The 16,954-nt window shown below is 38.0% G+C and overlaps 1 protein-coding gene across 5 annotated transcripts in view; it reads right to left on the reverse strand.

Annotated features, from left to right (window-relative positions):
- Positions 1-16,954, reverse strand: part of MAP4K3 (mitogen-activated protein kinase kinase kinase kinase 3) — a 67,846-nt gene that overhangs the window by 9,074 nt on the left and 41,818 nt on the right. For 4 of the 5 annotated variants that reach the window (XM_029964873.1, XM_029964872.1, XM_029964871.1 and 1 more), the window contains 11 exons: positions 16,558-16,600; positions 16,183-16,345; positions 15,083-15,186; positions 13,257-13,298; positions 12,415-12,499; positions 11,317-11,396; positions 8,689-8,749; positions 8,486-8,603; positions 5,459-5,517; positions 3,264-3,367; positions 2,312-2,483 (listed from right to left, as the gene is read on the reverse strand). In XM_029964873.1, the coding sequence (XP_029820733.1) occupies positions 2,312-2,483; positions 3,264-3,367; positions 5,459-5,517; positions 8,486-8,603; positions 8,689-8,749; positions 11,317-11,396; positions 12,415-12,499; positions 13,257-13,298; positions 15,083-15,186; positions 16,183-16,345; positions 16,558-16,600 (1,031 nt within the window). The remainder of the gene's footprint in view (positions 1-2,311; positions 2,484-3,263; positions 3,368-5,458; positions 5,518-8,485; positions 8,604-8,688; positions 8,750-11,316; positions 11,397-12,414; positions 12,500-13,256; positions 13,299-15,082; positions 15,187-16,182; positions 16,346-16,557; positions 16,601-16,954) is intronic. The other variant, XM_029964870.1, reaches the window with a different exon arrangement.

The following is a 16,954-nucleotide window of genomic DNA, read 5'->3' on the forward strand; positions in this document are numbered from 1 at the left end:
TGGTGTAATTTAATATTGCTATTACAAAAAAGGGCAGATATATGTGACTGTGTGACTACACACACTATGCTGTTTCACTGCACTTTTCTTCTGTTTATTTCTAAATCCTGCTACAGACTTACATATTACTACTTAATTCTTGCTGCTATTCGCAGACTTTCCATAGTCAGATCTTCCCAAAATAGCAGATTATTTTCTTATCAAAACTCTTAAAGGAAGGGTTATTTTCTGCTTTTCTGGGTTATAGCTGCAGTGGTCTCCATCACAGCCAGCAGGGATTTGATCCACAAGTGGACATTTCAACTCAAAAGAGAAGTGTAGTTTTGTTCCATTTGTTTGTTAACATTAAAATTACACATAAAGCAGCTCTAATTCAACATTACTGCCAGTGATTCTGTAGGCATTTTTCACATAGAAAAGAGAAACTCAGTAAATTCATTAGAGGTGAGAAATTAGAGCATGTTACCTAAAATACAGCTCTCGGTTAAATTATAAAATCCATGGTTCTGCTGAGAAGCAAAAAAACTCCTCAACAATGGCAGAAATGTGCTCATGAGATGGTCCCTCCATCTCTTTTTTGCTGTTTGGCTTGGAAGGTAGATGCAGCCACAATGAAAGCGTGCAACAGAAAGACTGGAGGATAAACATCTCCAACCACAAATGCGATATGGAAACATGCACTGCACTGGCTGAAGGATGTCAGGGGAGAAAACCCCCAGTAAGTCTCTGCCAGCTAATTTTTTTAAAATATCTTGGTCAGACATTTACAAAATAATGTCAAATGATAAAAACTACTATTTGATGGAAACTATTTGAGACCATATAACAGGTTGCACAGAGGTGTGGATGCCCCATCCCTGGAATTGCTCAAGGCCAGGTTGAATGGAGCTCTGAGCAACCTGGTCTAGTGGAAGGCGTCTCTGCCTACAGCAGGGGGGTTGGAAGCTGATGATCTTTAAGGTCTCCCTTCCAACCCAAATGTTTCTGTGATTCTGTATAGTACACACTTTCCTCACTCAAAAAAATTAAAAAAAAAAAATCTCTTTGATTGCATTATCACTCTCCTGCCAGCAGGGGACAGGAATAAATCAATCCAACAAAAGGATTTAAACTGGAGCCAAAGAAATAGGAGAAAACAAGAACAGACACAACACAAGAACACACAAGTGATTGAAGGAAATTTAAAAAGTGGGTTTGGAAGGCACAATGCAATGCTAAATTTTCCACATTACAAAAAAACCAAACTGGGAAGGGATTATTAGTATTCCTGTACAATATTGAGAGAGAAATGACAACAAGACATTTTTCTTCAGCATGTTACTTTTATGGACTCTAGTATAAAACCACATAGCTACACGAGTGAGTGAAAATAAAATGCACTGTCTGAAGTCGTTAAGAGCATTAATTGGCCATCCACTGCTCACTTTGTTTTTTTGTAACTATGCCTTAAACTGTGTCAAAATCTGATGCTCTTTTCAGCAGCAGGAAAGTCAGTGAGTATCTTCCTGGTAGAAACTGCTGTTCTTAATGAATTCTGCAGTAGACACTCACCTGGACTCATACCTGTATATGCCAGCACAGGGCTACGTATAAATTCATCATGAATAGACAAGGAATCTATGTCTGGTAAAAACAAAGCTTCTAAACCTGCAGGCTATGACTAGGGATGGTTCACTACTGCATCTAGGTTCAAGGGACAATCGTGCAACTCTAAAAAGGTCATTCTTAGCACACTTTTTAAGAGAATTTCTGCTGTTGCTCAGACAGTGGCCTCCTCACTCGTGACGCCCAGACTGGTGACAGGGCAGATACCTGGTTTCCTGCTACCAGTTCTCATAATCCCTTTTGCTTTCCATAAACACCAGAAGAATGCTCTATCTCAGCAGGAGGCTGATAACACCACTTCTAACTACAGTGGCATATTATAGGAGAGCCAAACCACACCTTACAGAGATGTTGAAAGAAATTGCTCAGAACGCAATTCTACTAAAATCTATTAAATAAACAGAAGTCATGGTGCCAGGGTAGAGCACAGAACAGCACAGTGGGTAATTTATAGAATGCAAGAAACTGTAACTCTGTCCTCTGCTATATCAAAAATCTCAAGAAATCCAATCAGGTTAACAAGTAGAAACATCAAAAAAAGTGCAGGTACAAGCAGGTACAACCAGATACTCCTTTAAACTTACAATGATGACTTAGTCTTAATGATTTAACCATTTGATTCCTCAGAAAAACCCACCTTTTAGTGCTTCAGCTATAACAGAAGAACAAAGAACATTTCTGAATGCAATTACAACAGCACACAAACCTGTTTCTGTAAACCACGAAGAGGTAGAATTTGGGTTGACAGTCTCAAACTTCACCACCTGGTTGAAGTCTCTTCCTCTACTGACACCAACACAAACTAAAGGGAATTCCTGCTCGGGGACTACCAGCATTTCAAACAATCTCAGTGGACAAGGTACAGGAAAATCTATGTGCTAGATTTAGAAACAAAAATAGATATTAGAAGGGAAACAAATGTTGTCTGACTTGCAGATATTAGATATTTAAACTGCATGGTAGATTTTATGCCATACATTTTGTAACACTTATGTTTACTTCTTCAGATAACAGGAATTGATAAATATAAAAAGCCTGAATTAAGAAGTTTAGAGCATCTCATGGCAATTCAGTTAAAATAAGATAGCATGTCTTTCATCATGTGTGTCCTATGCAACTGCCCACAGATGAAAAGAGTGCTCATCACTGCTCTCCCTGGCTACTAAGCCTCTAAGCCTTCTTTTCCAGGCTGATCAAGTTACAGCAACTGCCTTTCTACAAACATGAGTCCACCCTGGCTCTGTCTCTTCAGGTATTGTCAGATGGGAAGATAACAAGCACTTCTGGGCACCTCCAGTGTCACAAAACATAGAATAAGTGGCCACCTTCTTGCAGTGGGAGCAAGACCATTGTTAAGCAGTTTTATCACTTCACTCTGCCATGTCTCAGTCTGTCACCCAGAGTTTTCTATTGTGAAACTGAAGGGCAATGTTCACGGAGAGAAGGGCTCAGTAATCTAACTGAATTGCACCATAAAAACATGAACATTCTCGTAAGTATTTTGAGTTAGTTAATATGACACATTTAAATAGCTATTTTAAATATAATCTAACAGAAACCAAGAGAAAATAATAGATCAAGAAATGGTTAATACTTATATTCTTAGCAAGTCACTACAAGATAAAAAGAACTGAACACAAGAGTAATTGTACTTTTACCTTGATTAACATAAATTTTTGCATTGGTTCAACCCATTCTAACAAAACAATGCTAGACTGTAGTGCTCCACAAAGGTACTTGTGGCCTGTGTAGGGATTCCTCACTGTCAAAAAAGGATATAGAATATTAGTGTACTAAGCACATACAAGTTATAAACAATTTCCAACCATGTCACAAAAAAATAGTTGACTGTATACACATTTGAAGTGTCTTGGCTCTACTATGTTGGTTTGCCCAAGCTATCTCGAAATCATCATAAGCAGCTGTTAAAGAATGGCTTTTTCTATGACACAGACAGTTATTCAGCAGGCAGTGAACAACCACTGTCACTTGAGAACAGCTCAGCTGCCCTTCAAGCACCCTCACAGCCAGTCTGAAATCCAGGAGTATCTGATGAACACTTCTAGATTGTCAGGAAATTCAGCTGAAACTGAAGAACAACACAAAAGCAGAAGTGCTGCTCTTCAACTGTTTATCAGAACTCAAAAACGGGCAGAGAACAAAGTTGCAAAATCAGGCACTGTGAAATCTGAAGTTTCTCAACTTCAATTCTACAATATTGACAAAATTTCACTCCTTAAGCACTACCAACACATCCTTTAAGACAAACAAGTGTTATTTTGCACTTTGTACAAATATATCTAAAGACCAGATTTTATTGTGCAGCAAAGTAACTGTGGGTCATCAGCCACTTAACAACACAGTTTAGATAACAAGTGAAATATGCTCATGCTACCTTATTAACCCAGAAACCCATCAGAAATCCCTTGGCACCTTGAACATCAGCACTTAATTTCATTAATCCAATTTCTCACTCAACATTAGTCAGACTGACTGCAAACTGCATCAAATAATGCTTGGTGCAACTCTTAGCAAGGCTGAATCAGCAGCAGAAACCACAAAACGTGCAATTACCAACACCTAAAAGGTGCAGAAAGAAGACCAGACGTGCTTGTCTTTATCTGCCTCCTGTGACACTCCTGCTTCCCCAAGGCCAAAAGCAGACTTATGCTGCCAGCAGGAATGGAGGCTGAGGTTGCACAAAGCAAGCTGTGCAGAGAGGAATATGTTGTTTCTCCCTTTGGACATACCTTTTGCAGCCACCCCTTGTTGCCTTCACAAATTATCACTTACACCTCTCATGCAAGAAGGGCTCCAGGCTTATCAGGCTAAGCTATCTCTGAATGTCAAGACTCCCCCTCATACTGTCAAGTACTATGGTACCTTGTTAAACTCTGTGCCTGACAGGACAGAAATCACAGGATCACAGAGCAGCACACCACTAGGTTTCTCATTTTATAAAGAGAAACATGGAAACACAGACTTCCAAATTAATTTTCATGTCAGAAAGCAAGCATTCATACATACTCTGATCCCTGTCACTCCACGCCTTTGGGTGTTCCCTTCAGTATCCATTAACACTCACAGCTTGACTTAGGTACTTCAATTAGAGCTCAGGCTGGACATACACACAAACACATCACTATGTACATATCACTAACACCCTACCATACCCTAGAGATATTAAGAGATATTATCAGGATAAATCACATGCTCTCTTACCACCAAGTCTCTGAAAACATCCTGGGTAACAGAACTCCTCACACAAACATTTGATTACGGAATACCAGGCAGAACATTTCCGGGACACAAGAGATCATCTATAGTTACCTTTCTTGAGATTTTTAATTTGTTTGTTTGTTTTTTAAATCTACCTTCCCCCCTTAACACAGTGCAGCTTTGAGACTTCAGTAGCTGGCACATTATTGAACACATTATAAATGTTTCAATTCATGTCCTCAAAGAATTGAAAATACTCCTTGCTTTTTATCATCCAATATTGATAAGTGAAACTTGTGCTAGGAAGTCATACAGCTTAATCCTGATGACAACTTCTTTAAGTTGCTCCATCCATGGAGATTAGGTTCTTCCTCAGGGCTGGTTTAAATTTTGACACCATTCTGCTTCTCTGCATTTCTTGCAAATTGTCTTTAAATATAAAGAGCTAAATGGGAAAGTTTAATTACTTAAACACAAGGACTAACCTGAATGAGCTCACTGTCTGCAAATGCATAGTTTCATAACAATGATAAAAGTCTCTTCTGCCTTCACCTCCTAAACCTGACACAGTAATCTTAAATACTGCCACCATTTGTATTGCTTCTTCATACTTATTCTCCAGACCTTTACTTACCAACACAACACTTTTGACACCATTTAGTGTCAGGAATTTTTGTAGATACTGCAAACTTCCTACAAGAGATAAAAACAAAATTATTGATCAATTTAAACAATCAAGTGAATTTGCTTTTTAGACAGTTGCTGATGGAAAAATATTTGCCTTACTAAAACACTAAAAATATATGTTTGTATATTTCTTCTCAAAGTAATATGCCTAGAACATACACGGTGATCTCTCTGTCAGTATGACGTGCTACTAAGTTATGCAGCATTATGAATGCAGTTAAAAGTCAGGAATGGAGAGGAATAGATACCTCACTGCCATTAAGTGTCATTTACCACTCTCTCTTGCTATTTAATTACATGTATTTATACACGTGCCTGGATACTCTGTTGGTTCTGTCGTGATGATTATTCTTTGTAATGCTGTAATTTATTGCATCTTGTGTTGGATACTATAAAAACTCCACCCTTGTCCTAAGACACTGTAGTTCAAAGACAAGACATGTGGACACAAGAAGTGTGGGAAATTATGCCATACTGGATAGTTTACTGGGACACAGTCCTTGCAACCAGTAGTTTAAAGTTGGCACACATTTTCAAAGGCAGCACAGCATTGCATTTTGAGAGGAGGTATGAAGGGGGACTAGACGGCAGTTTTGCAAGATCTTTTCTCATGTGCAATTATTTGGAAATTTATCAGATAAGCCAGGGAAGATGTTATTTGCTGGTAGTGGGAATCAGAGTTTCTACACAGTCTAGAAAGACAACAGGCAATATTAAGACTGGTCACAGTAGTCTTGACAATAAAAATAACTAATTTGATGCTGTGGAAAAGATGGGAATAAGTGGATTGAAAGACAGAGGCTGCACTCAAAGCTATGAATTGGGAAAACAGCTGTACAGTATTTCAAATGGAGCTGTCCAGAAGTGACTGATAATGCAGCAGGTCTGAGCAGCATGAAAACTGAGTACTGGTCACAAATTTTCCTGGGAACAAGTCATGGAAGATTTGAAAGGAACTGCTCAAGAACACTCCAGGGAAAGAAGCTGGAATGGAGACTTGGCACAGGCATAGTTTCTGCTACTGAATGTTTGCCTACCAATTATCATAAGTTGAGCTTAGACCATTTTGCAAATGAATATACAAGCCTCACAAATTACTTCAAATTCTATTTTGTATTGCAATTTCTCTACCAAAAACTTTGCTTTTAACATATGTACATTTTTCATGCAGCACTCATCATCACAGTATCCAGGAACTTGTTTAAGAACACACTTTATTGGGAGTCTGGTAGGGAAAAAAAAATGTTTTTCAGACCTACTTCAGATGTAGGTCTTCTGCCTGGCGAAATGTTACTACACTGAATCCTCACAAGAAGTAAAACAGCAAAATGGATTATCTAAATTAATCTCTCCTGCTTTTGACTGACTGGCTTGGCACTTGCACATTCAGGTTGTGCTGCATTTTTCTTCCGAAGTGACATGACTGGACAGGAAATACTCTGAGCCCTCTGCAACTCAGGTGAGGTGTCATTCCAGGCTGAATATAGTATGAAAGTTTTGCTAGCATGATCCTTATGATAATTACAGTTATTAGTCCACTGCTGATTCACTCCTCAAACCAAAGTCACCCAGCCAAAGTCAAATTTAGAAGAGAGAGGTGCAGAACAGTGGTGCAAGTTCACAGAAGATAACAATTCAAAGCACAAATCATCTCTTAGTTATTTAGAATTTACCCTCTAGGAAGAACACAATTTTCAGACAAGCATTGCACCATTATGTTTGCAGATAACTGAATAAGAAGCCTTCCCCAAATCCAAGAATTGTTAATAGGCTGTTAATAGAACCAAAGGTAGCAAAGATTCAAGTTTTTTATAATACAATTTCCTAACAAAAATGCTATTATATTAGAAAATACAGTGTCTCACTATGCACTTCAAGAACCAAAGATTTTTCTGCAAACTAGATTAGTGCTACTACCTCCTCCTCTTGGGATTTGAATGGACTACCAAGGCTTGCTTGGCAGTGTCCTGGTTCTGGTCAGGACAGGTTCTATTTTGGCAGTAGCCAGGAGGGGCATGGTTAGGACACAGAGGTTATTCTATACCACCTCAGGTCATTGCTGGGGACAGAGGAAAGGGAGTCTCTTCCAGGGAAAAAAGGATCCCTTCTGGGTATTGTTTCTGTGTTGCTCTTTCTTGTACCCTCTGTCATTAGTATTGTTGCTGTTACTGTTCCTTCTTATCTCATAGTTGTTTCCAGTAAATTGTTCTTGTCTCAACCCATGATCTTTACCTTCTGTGCCTCCAATTCTCCTCTCCATCCCACTGCAGGGGAGGGGGAGGGAAAATGGTGGAGGGAGCACTAAATTGGAGAATACCACTCCTAAACTTACAGGCAGTCAGCACTGTACCCAGTTTCTGGAATTTTGTATGCACTTGTTAGTAAATAAAGTTGGAGGGGAGGGACTGCATGCACAACATACTGTAGGTACCTAGAGGCAAAAGTATCTTCTACACTAGCCTTTGAAAAACAACCAGCCAATGATGAATGTAAATGTGTGCTCCAGTTCTACTCTTCCCAGCTTTCAAAATATCCTGTGAGCCCATTCCCTCTGCATTAACACATCCTCACACTATTTTTAATAGAACTGAAAGATATTGCCTAGAGTACCTAATGTAAGATCATTTCTACATGCCTGAAATATCACAGGTACAATACTGACCACATGTTTTGTTTAGCACCAAGAACAAGCAGGATTTACCATACTAGACCTGAAAAGAGCTACGCTCTGAGCTATGCCCAGAAACAAGAGGCTACGTGACAAGAAGGTAAGATGTACCAAAAGCCACTTCTCTAATAAGAGTATATTCACATCTTGTTTTGTGTAAATGTAGGGGTTAACCCTCTGATTAATGCACACATGAGTGCAACTTGTAAACAGAGCTCCACATTATTTGGTATTCCCAGAGTTTCACAAGCATATCCTGAACTCTCACAATTAAGATATCTGATATATCCAATGAGAGGTACTTACCTGGGAAGTATTCGGTCAGGAAGTTTATGTGCTGGAATAGCAACAGGTAACTTTTGCATTTGCCTTGCATAATCAAAGAGTCCTGGTAGATTATGGGAATAAAGCTGAGAAGCTTTACCTGGAAATTAGAAAACCAACCACACTTCAAATACAAAACCAAATGTTTACCAGCACTACCATTCAAAGATAGCCCAGTAACTTACCAGATATTGATAACAAACAATTGTTCATGACATATAACCACGTACACCTTCGAGGAAATAGCTGATAAATGGAAGGAAAAACAAAGAAGTAATATTCAATTTGATATACACAAGATATTAATCAATTAGTATCTGCATAGATGACAGGACAAAACTAATACTGACTTGCTTTTTGCAGCAGAAATTAGCTTAAGCCAAGTAACGTTTACCTGGATTCCAGAGTTAATTCAGAGTAAATCTTAGGCACACATGCGATATTTAACATATGCATTAACATTTAGACAATTAGCACATTTTATACTCATGTCTTCAAGTACACTATAGTTATTCCACAAGATGTCAATATAAAGATCAATCAATCCTTTTTCAAAAACTTTAAAAACCACCACATTTTCTCCTTCAAAGAAGAAAAGCTTAACAACATAAACTTCAGTAAGTAAAGCATGGTCAACAAACCACAGCCATTCTAAAGCCTGTGATAGTCCAAATCTCTTGACACAATTAAAACTGGCACTTTGAAGGGACTCTCCACCTGCATGATTACACATTTCACTTCAGAGATCAACAGATGCAACAAGTGGTCAAGGCAGAACTGTTACTTGTCAAATCCCGCAATTACTAAAAAGATGAGGATGAAAGCAACAAGACATCCCTTAAAAAAACCCAAACAAAACCAAACCACAGCTACTTTTTTTCCTCTCTCACCTAACTACCTAACTTCTGGAACTTACTGGCACAAGAGGTCATGGAGGTGGAAAGTATCAACAGCCTAAACAAGGGATTAGAACATACTTATGTTCAGCAGGTCCAAAAATGGACACAAAAAGCAAATAGGTAGGGATCCTCCAACATCTCTGATTCAATGACTGTAGCAGAGTCTGAGGAGAACAGACAGCAGACAGTGACCAAACTCATGGGCATTTCCCACTGCCACTTCAGGAAACAGATTATTGGGCTAGACAGACCACTCAGGAGGACAATTCTTTTGCTCTTAAAAAACCACCCAAAACACTGAAGAAAACAAGAAACCAACTCCCCCTAAAAAAAGATTCAAAGATTAACCTTGAAGGTATTCTAACTCCTGGAAACATATATTACTTCTGCTTTGTCCACTGGTGAAGTGGAATGTAGTGAAAAATAATGAAGGATACTACTTTGACTTTTATACTGAGTTGTATCAGACTCAGAGTAAATGACGACATAAAACACAAAACTTGAAAATGCTATTATTAAGGCCCTATTGACTGTTGTCATAAATAATGATGTGATAAATGATTAGCACAGAGGGTGCACTTCTATTCCAGAAGTCTTCTCATAATCTAAGCACACTCTAAGAAACACCTATGGTAATAATCTACCAGCCTTCTTGTATCAAAATCGAAAATGCAAGTTTGATTGACCTTCTGTAGGTGCACAGCATATTGTGATTTAGTAGGTTTGGATCTGAGGATTAAAGAACAGCAATTCTTCAATTCAGCAGGTTAACTGACCGTTCACTCCCTTCCTCTTGTTCCACAGTGGCTGTTTTAGCAAGCATCTGTTCTTGTCTCTAAGTGCTCATTAAAACACTTCCCTGAAAGTTCACTACAGCACACACTACATGATTTTCATTACACCTGTTCTCCTTCCTTGCTAGTTAAAAAACAAACCAAAACCAAACCCCAAGGAGCAAAGATAAAAGCCAAACAAATCTTTCCTTGGTCTACCAAGCCTACAAGTATTATTGCATTAGTGATATTTCTCAGGGTGGGTTTTACAACTGTAGTGCAGCAGCAGAGATGTTCCTGAGCTAAGTTTAAACTAGGTAACTTAAGCACCAGTATGAATATGGGTTACATGGAGCTCAGTTCAAGCTAGCTAGGCCTCCCTCTCAACAAACAGACATATCTACAACATCTGGACCCTGGAAAATGAACAAACACCAGTGCCTCCAGCTTACAGTGTGAAGGCTGTCCTTGCAAAATCCTCCATCTTGATAGCAGATGCATAGCTCCCTAAGTTAGGGAGAAGGCAGGAAAGAAAACAAGTCTCTTAGAGAGTAACAAAAGAGCTGGAGAAGACACCATACAGAAAAGCCTGCAACTGGCATTTTCCCCCTCCCCAGTATCCCCTCAAAAAAATTACTTTTTATAAGACTCTGCAGAGACAGAGCTTTAGGTGGAATTCAGTAAGCTGAGTCTCACCAGAAAGCAGAAAAGCTGTTTTTAAGACCAAAAGAATGGAATCTAGTGTATAAAGGATCTCTTAGCTTCCCTGTAGTTGAAACACGTTTGTTGCAAAAATTCTGTATTGTACCAAAGCTTTAAGGAAAACAGAAACTTTCAACCAAAATATATCAGGGAAATTCCTTACTATTTGCCTAAGCATTTAACTGCAGACCAATGCACTATGATGAAGTTCAAAACACTGACAGGTGAAGATCTCCTACTTGAACATGGTTCAGCCTACAAAGCACTCAAACATAACTGAAAAGTATCCTCAATAGCAAACATTTAAGATAATTCTCAGTGTAGCTAGTGCCTAGATAAATGTAGTAAAAACTACTTTTACAAGGATTATACAACATTAATCTGAGTGGTTTAAAAAAGGGATGTATTTTTTTTCAAAAATATCAAACCAGAAATATACCTGCTCCATTGATGTTTCATGAAGTTCATTGAGGTTCAGCGTGTAAATACCTTCTTCTGCACCAAATATCAAGTACTGATCTGCAAACACAAACAAAAAAAGCTAGAAATCCTGATTTCAGGGAGGTGTATGTGCGGCTCTTTACCAAAATCAGACTTAAAACAATTACACACATTGAAACAAACCAAACTATAATAGTTATGGTATTTGAAAACATGGAAAGTTAATCCTGCTAAGGAAGCTTCAATTTCTGGATGGGACATTAGGGAAGATCAGTCTTTTTTCTTTATGACTAACAACTGAAATTAAAAAAAGCTATTCAATCACAAGCAAGAACTCATGTGGACAATTTCCACATATCCTACTTAGACATTTCCATATATTATGTGAAATATTCATTGTCTTCTTTTGGAGTACTTCTACAGCAGTATCGACTGGAGCATTTTCTCAGTACTTTGTGGGTGCCTCACTTGAACATAATCCAAACCCTGGATTGCTTTAGGCATGCAAACAAGACATCTCATACTGAGATGATGTCAACTGCAAAAGACTGACTTCCATAATTTCAATTTCTAAAAAAACCCAAGTGTTTTCTTGCTGACTAGCTCAGTAGCATGTCTGTGGAGCTTATAAGCAAAAGGTGTAATTGCAGACAAAGCAAGTACAATGTTATCAAGTATCTCTTTCATCAGGCAAGATAATAAAGCACTAGAATGTATGCAATAGTGGCAGAATCCTGTAGGACCAGAAAAATCTAGGGAAAAAACCACAAAAAAATGAACAATAAAGAAACAAATCTCAACTAGGACCTCTAAAAGCCAGATTTTTAAAAAATAAATTAGGATTGGCATCCTTTGGGCTAAAATGTTAAGAAGAGCCTTTAACTTTGATATTTAATTTATTCTTTTTAATCACAGTAAAGATCTGCACCAAATATATCTTCATTAAAAGAACACCATAACTTCAGACAGCATAATTAAAGAACAACTCCTGTTTATATGAATATATGTCTATTTTAAAAGGAATAGTCTTGCTCATCTAGGCACTCCTGAAATCCAAGGAGAGGACAAAAAGGGTAAAATATTCATCATATAGTACCTCTTGTATCTGGATTTATCCATGAAGTTGCACAATGAATTTTTAATGGACAGCCATTGAAAACCTTTGAAAAGCAAGCACCCATCTGTAGAAATGAAAACAATTAAATATTGAAAAATTAAAATGTTACATTTCCAGTAGGGTTATTTTTACTTCAAGTAGTAACAAAAAGTTAAGAGTTGCCATGTGGAAAATAACCTCATCCAGAAAACAAGTTGATGAAGTTAGTTTAAAATAGATGAACTCCCCGTTTGGTGCAGAGCACAACTACATAAATACACTGTCCAGCACACATGGAGGAGAGTGCTGAAGGCAGAAACAAATGGTCAAGAAATGGAAAGACTGACTCTTCTGATCACAGTGCTGGTTAAAAGCACAGTGACAAGTGTACACAGATGTTACAACAAAATTCTAGTTTGCTTTATTCCTCGAAGGTGCACGTGGGTATCTGCAACGCTTACTTCCAGCCCTAAGGCATCTATGAATCCTATCTTCAGAAGTTTTGAACCCTAGAGCTATATAGCTTAAACTTGGTGCTATTTGCAGTTCCTGGGAGAGATCAGCTCCTAAGATCACTAGGTACCTAAGTACTAGTGTGACATTAGTCATATAACTATCACTCCCTTTTTTAAAGAAGTAGGCAAAAAAAAACCTTCACCCCAATAGCACAAAACTGAGGGTGATTTCTAAAATATCATACAGTCGTTTAGCATTTCTAAATGATATTGGATTTTATAATTAAAAAAAAAATACTACAAACATTCAAAAAATGTACTCTGTCAGTTTAGTAAGAAAACACATCCTTCTTCCAACATGCATTGATATGACTCAGCAATACTCACGTGTACTTTAGGTGTGGGAGGAAGGCCATTACTAATTGGTTTCTAGAAAATAAAATTTAAAAGTATGTTTACGCACACATGCACACTAAGCATGAACATGCATATTTTCTCCCCAAATGACAGCATAACAAAAATAGAAGTAAAAAATTTTTTCAGAATGCTGTCAAAAGTACTGGATAAATAATAAGGCATAATTACATTAAGAGAAAATAAAAAGCCAATACTTACATCTACATAAGAAACAGATACAAAACACTCCCTGCAGATTTTTAAGACAATAGAGTTGTGTTGTATACTTCTACACTACACTAATGGAAGGCACTGGGCACCTACTGAGAAATTCCACTGTGCCCAATGCCATAGGTACTAGACCTGAAAACCTTGACTGAACTTTGGCTACAGTCCCATTTGTAAGCGAGGTGAGACTAAAGACCTCCCTTCCAACTGACAGTTCCATAATTCTGTATGAGTTTGCCGACCACGTGCCTCTAATAACCACACACCACAAACTACCAGCATCATTTTCTTTCGTTAAAATCTTTACTACGATTCCCTAATATCTCCTCAGTGAATGTTTGCATAACCTTATGCAGCATTCTCACATTATGACGGTGCCTGTAAGAATACCATATCCAGTACTATGGAGTTAAACAATAGTACTCAATTGTTCAATATTACAGCATTAAATTTTGCCAATCAGTACGATATGCATTTTCCTGCATCAGTATCAATTTCTCCTAGCAAAAACATGCTTCCCAAGAAATGTATTTTACAGGTAACACGGTAAACTTCAAACACACAATTTCAAATGATGAGTTCAAAGCTGTTCAGTTCCAAAGCTGTTCCAAAGTACTGCCAGTATTACTGGCATTTCCTTAAAACAAAACAAAGACCTAGACAATGTTTCTGGTCTACTTCCTCTTCATTTCTCACAAAAAAAGTGACATTTCCAGCCTCACCCTTAGAAGAAGCCCCCAAAGAGGACAGTTTCATGTTACATTTAATCTATTCTAACTACAGATGTCCCATTCTCTCATCTCACATTCCCACTTTTGCTTTTGCATCATGAAGTGACCACTCTGGAAGCCATTTTCTGACTTGATGGAAAACCTCACTGGAAAAAGGAGCAAAGTATGCAGGAAAGGGACCCCTTCCTCAGCTCACAGCTGGTTCAGGTTACCCATTGTGTAAGGCTGCATTCTCCCCATGAGCACAACTTCATATGAGTACACATAGTTCAAGTCTGATGCTAAACCCAAGTCACTAAACCCTGAAACCTGGAGCTGGAGAGGTCAGCAGGCAAACGGTTTGCCTATCTAGACTTCAATCTACATTTTCATCATCTTTTTCCCCCTAAATACCAAAAAGCCTGTATGCCTACACCTAGGATAAGATGAGGACTCATTCAGGAACAACTCTAATTCAGCTCCATTCCCAGGGCCAGACAAATACCCCAGCAAGCTGTCAGGAGGCAGCATATTCCATTCCCCCATTTCCTTGTTAGCTTTAATAATCATTGCTCAGTACAGTGCATCACATCTCTCACACAGGGTCTCACTCTCATTACATTTCTGAGGTCTGCAAAGGAGCAAGTAAATCACATATATCCATGATAATGTTAGTTTCTACAGGAATTTAAATACCAACTCAAACTTCAGCTTAAGACTGTATCACAACTAGACAATCTAAGAAACTGTGCTTTGATTCCAAGCAAACAAGATGCCATCCAGCATAATTTTAATACTAAAGAGTATGGCTGCTCCTTTGCCTTGCACATGTAAAACAGTCAGTCAAGAAAACTTTAAAAGAACACCTTAAATACCTACCAGTATTTCCTTCTTTTCTTTCCTTAAAAAATTAGTGTCTCTAGCTTCATTTGGTGGAGATTCCTCTCTTTCACCATTTAATTGTACAGAAGTGACTCCATTACCTAGAAAGATTAATTTTTAAAAATGTGTTCTTCTACCTTCACCTCAAAGAGTAATCTAGCCTAAAAACAATTTTAAAAGGCCAACATTTCCATTTAAGTCAGAACATGTACTATATACAATACAGTACACAATACCCTAATTTATTTCAGAAGCATGCATGTTTTTCCATGTGCACATATAACCATCTATTCAACCACATTCAACCTCAGTCCATGACTTTTGGTAATTAATATAACAACTCCAATGGGGCATAGAAAGGATGCAGTCATAGCTATGAGGAAAAATGTATTGAACATACTCTAAGAAAAACTTGCCAAGAGCTAACACTTCAGTTACTGATTCCTTACAAACAGCCCTGAAGCATTTCTTAGCACTAGATGTTTAAGCATTAGAGTCAAATCTTTAACACACCAACTGCAGTACTGAGTATGAAGCAAGGAAAACCTGGCAAGGTACCAGTTAAGAGTCAGACATTAAGCTTGCTTAAGACAAGCCAGTCCAAGACAATTCTCAAAGCATCAGACGAACAAAAGCATAAAATGAACAGCCTGAGCAGACAGTAAACAAACACATTATCTCCTATACTACCCAATCCAGTTCATTACATACAAAAGCAAACTTTGAAGGTAGAATTCTGTTCTTGACATGTCAAATGACAACAGCTGACGCACTGAACCTGAAACCTACATACACACTTTTTTTAACAATCCTGATACTCTACATTATAAGCCTGTTGCTTAGGAAAGCAATCGTGTCACCGATGGCATCAGCAGGAATCGTGTCAGTGACTTTGTAGAAGGTATGTTTGACCCTCTTAAGAGGTAAAGCATGCTTTCTTCATGCATTTTGGCTTTCATGCACTTTCTGTTACTTGCCCACCATCGAAAAATTACCTCAGTATGTTTTAATGTGTGCACAGGGTGAGAATGCAGAAACAAAATCACGTTAGATTATTTAAGAAATACTTGTATACTTCTTGGAGTCACTCTTATTACCTAGAGGATTAGATTTCTGTGGAGGTAGTCGAGGAGGGGGTGGTCTGGGTGGAACGTGCGATGCAGATTTTGCTGGACTCTCTGATGTTGGGCATCTCTTGATTGTCCCTTGATTTTCGTTTTCAGAGGAATAAGTTTCTTGGGGGATAAAGATGGATTTAGGCTGAAAGAGACATATTAATAATAAAAACACAATGAAAAAAGATTCAAAGCATCCATGCTACTTCTCAATGAGTAAAAAATCCCATATTCAATATTTGGATCCTGAAACTTTCACAAGTAAAAAGCTATCAATATAGTAATCTATATATTTTGTATTTATTTGTTTATTTAAAGTGTCCTTTTCTTCTGGGCAATAAAATCCCCCTCACTTACCTTTGGTGGTAAAGGAGGTGGCACTTTAGGTTTCATAGTAGCACTATAAAGAGAAGAAACAAAACAGATTGCTACCTTCCTTGAACCTTGTCTTGCAGTCTGCAAGATGATACAGGGTTTTATAAATGCCATACAAATAAGCCCCATAACTTGTCAACAGCACCATTATATCCAAATAACTGCATCACAAATACTTCCCAACATTTTGTTATACCACAGATACTATATGAAACCAAGTGTCACACATCCCCCCTAGAGAGCACAGTGTCATGAACTGATTTGTTGAAGATGCACATACTTGTGCAGAACAAAGCAGGGAGATACACAGCAGGCCTGATATTTACTCTTTTGAGACGAAAAAGATTTAGGGTATCAGTGAGCTTTTCTAGAGGGTCAC

The sequence above is a fragment of the Manacus vitellinus genome, unplaced genomic scaffold (assembly GCF_001715985.3).
Source record: "Manacus vitellinus isolate BGI_N305 unplaced genomic scaffold, ASM171598v3 scaffold_81_pilon, whole genome shotgun sequence".
NCBI lineage: Eukaryota > Metazoa > Chordata > Aves > Passeriformes > Pipridae > Manacus > Manacus vitellinus.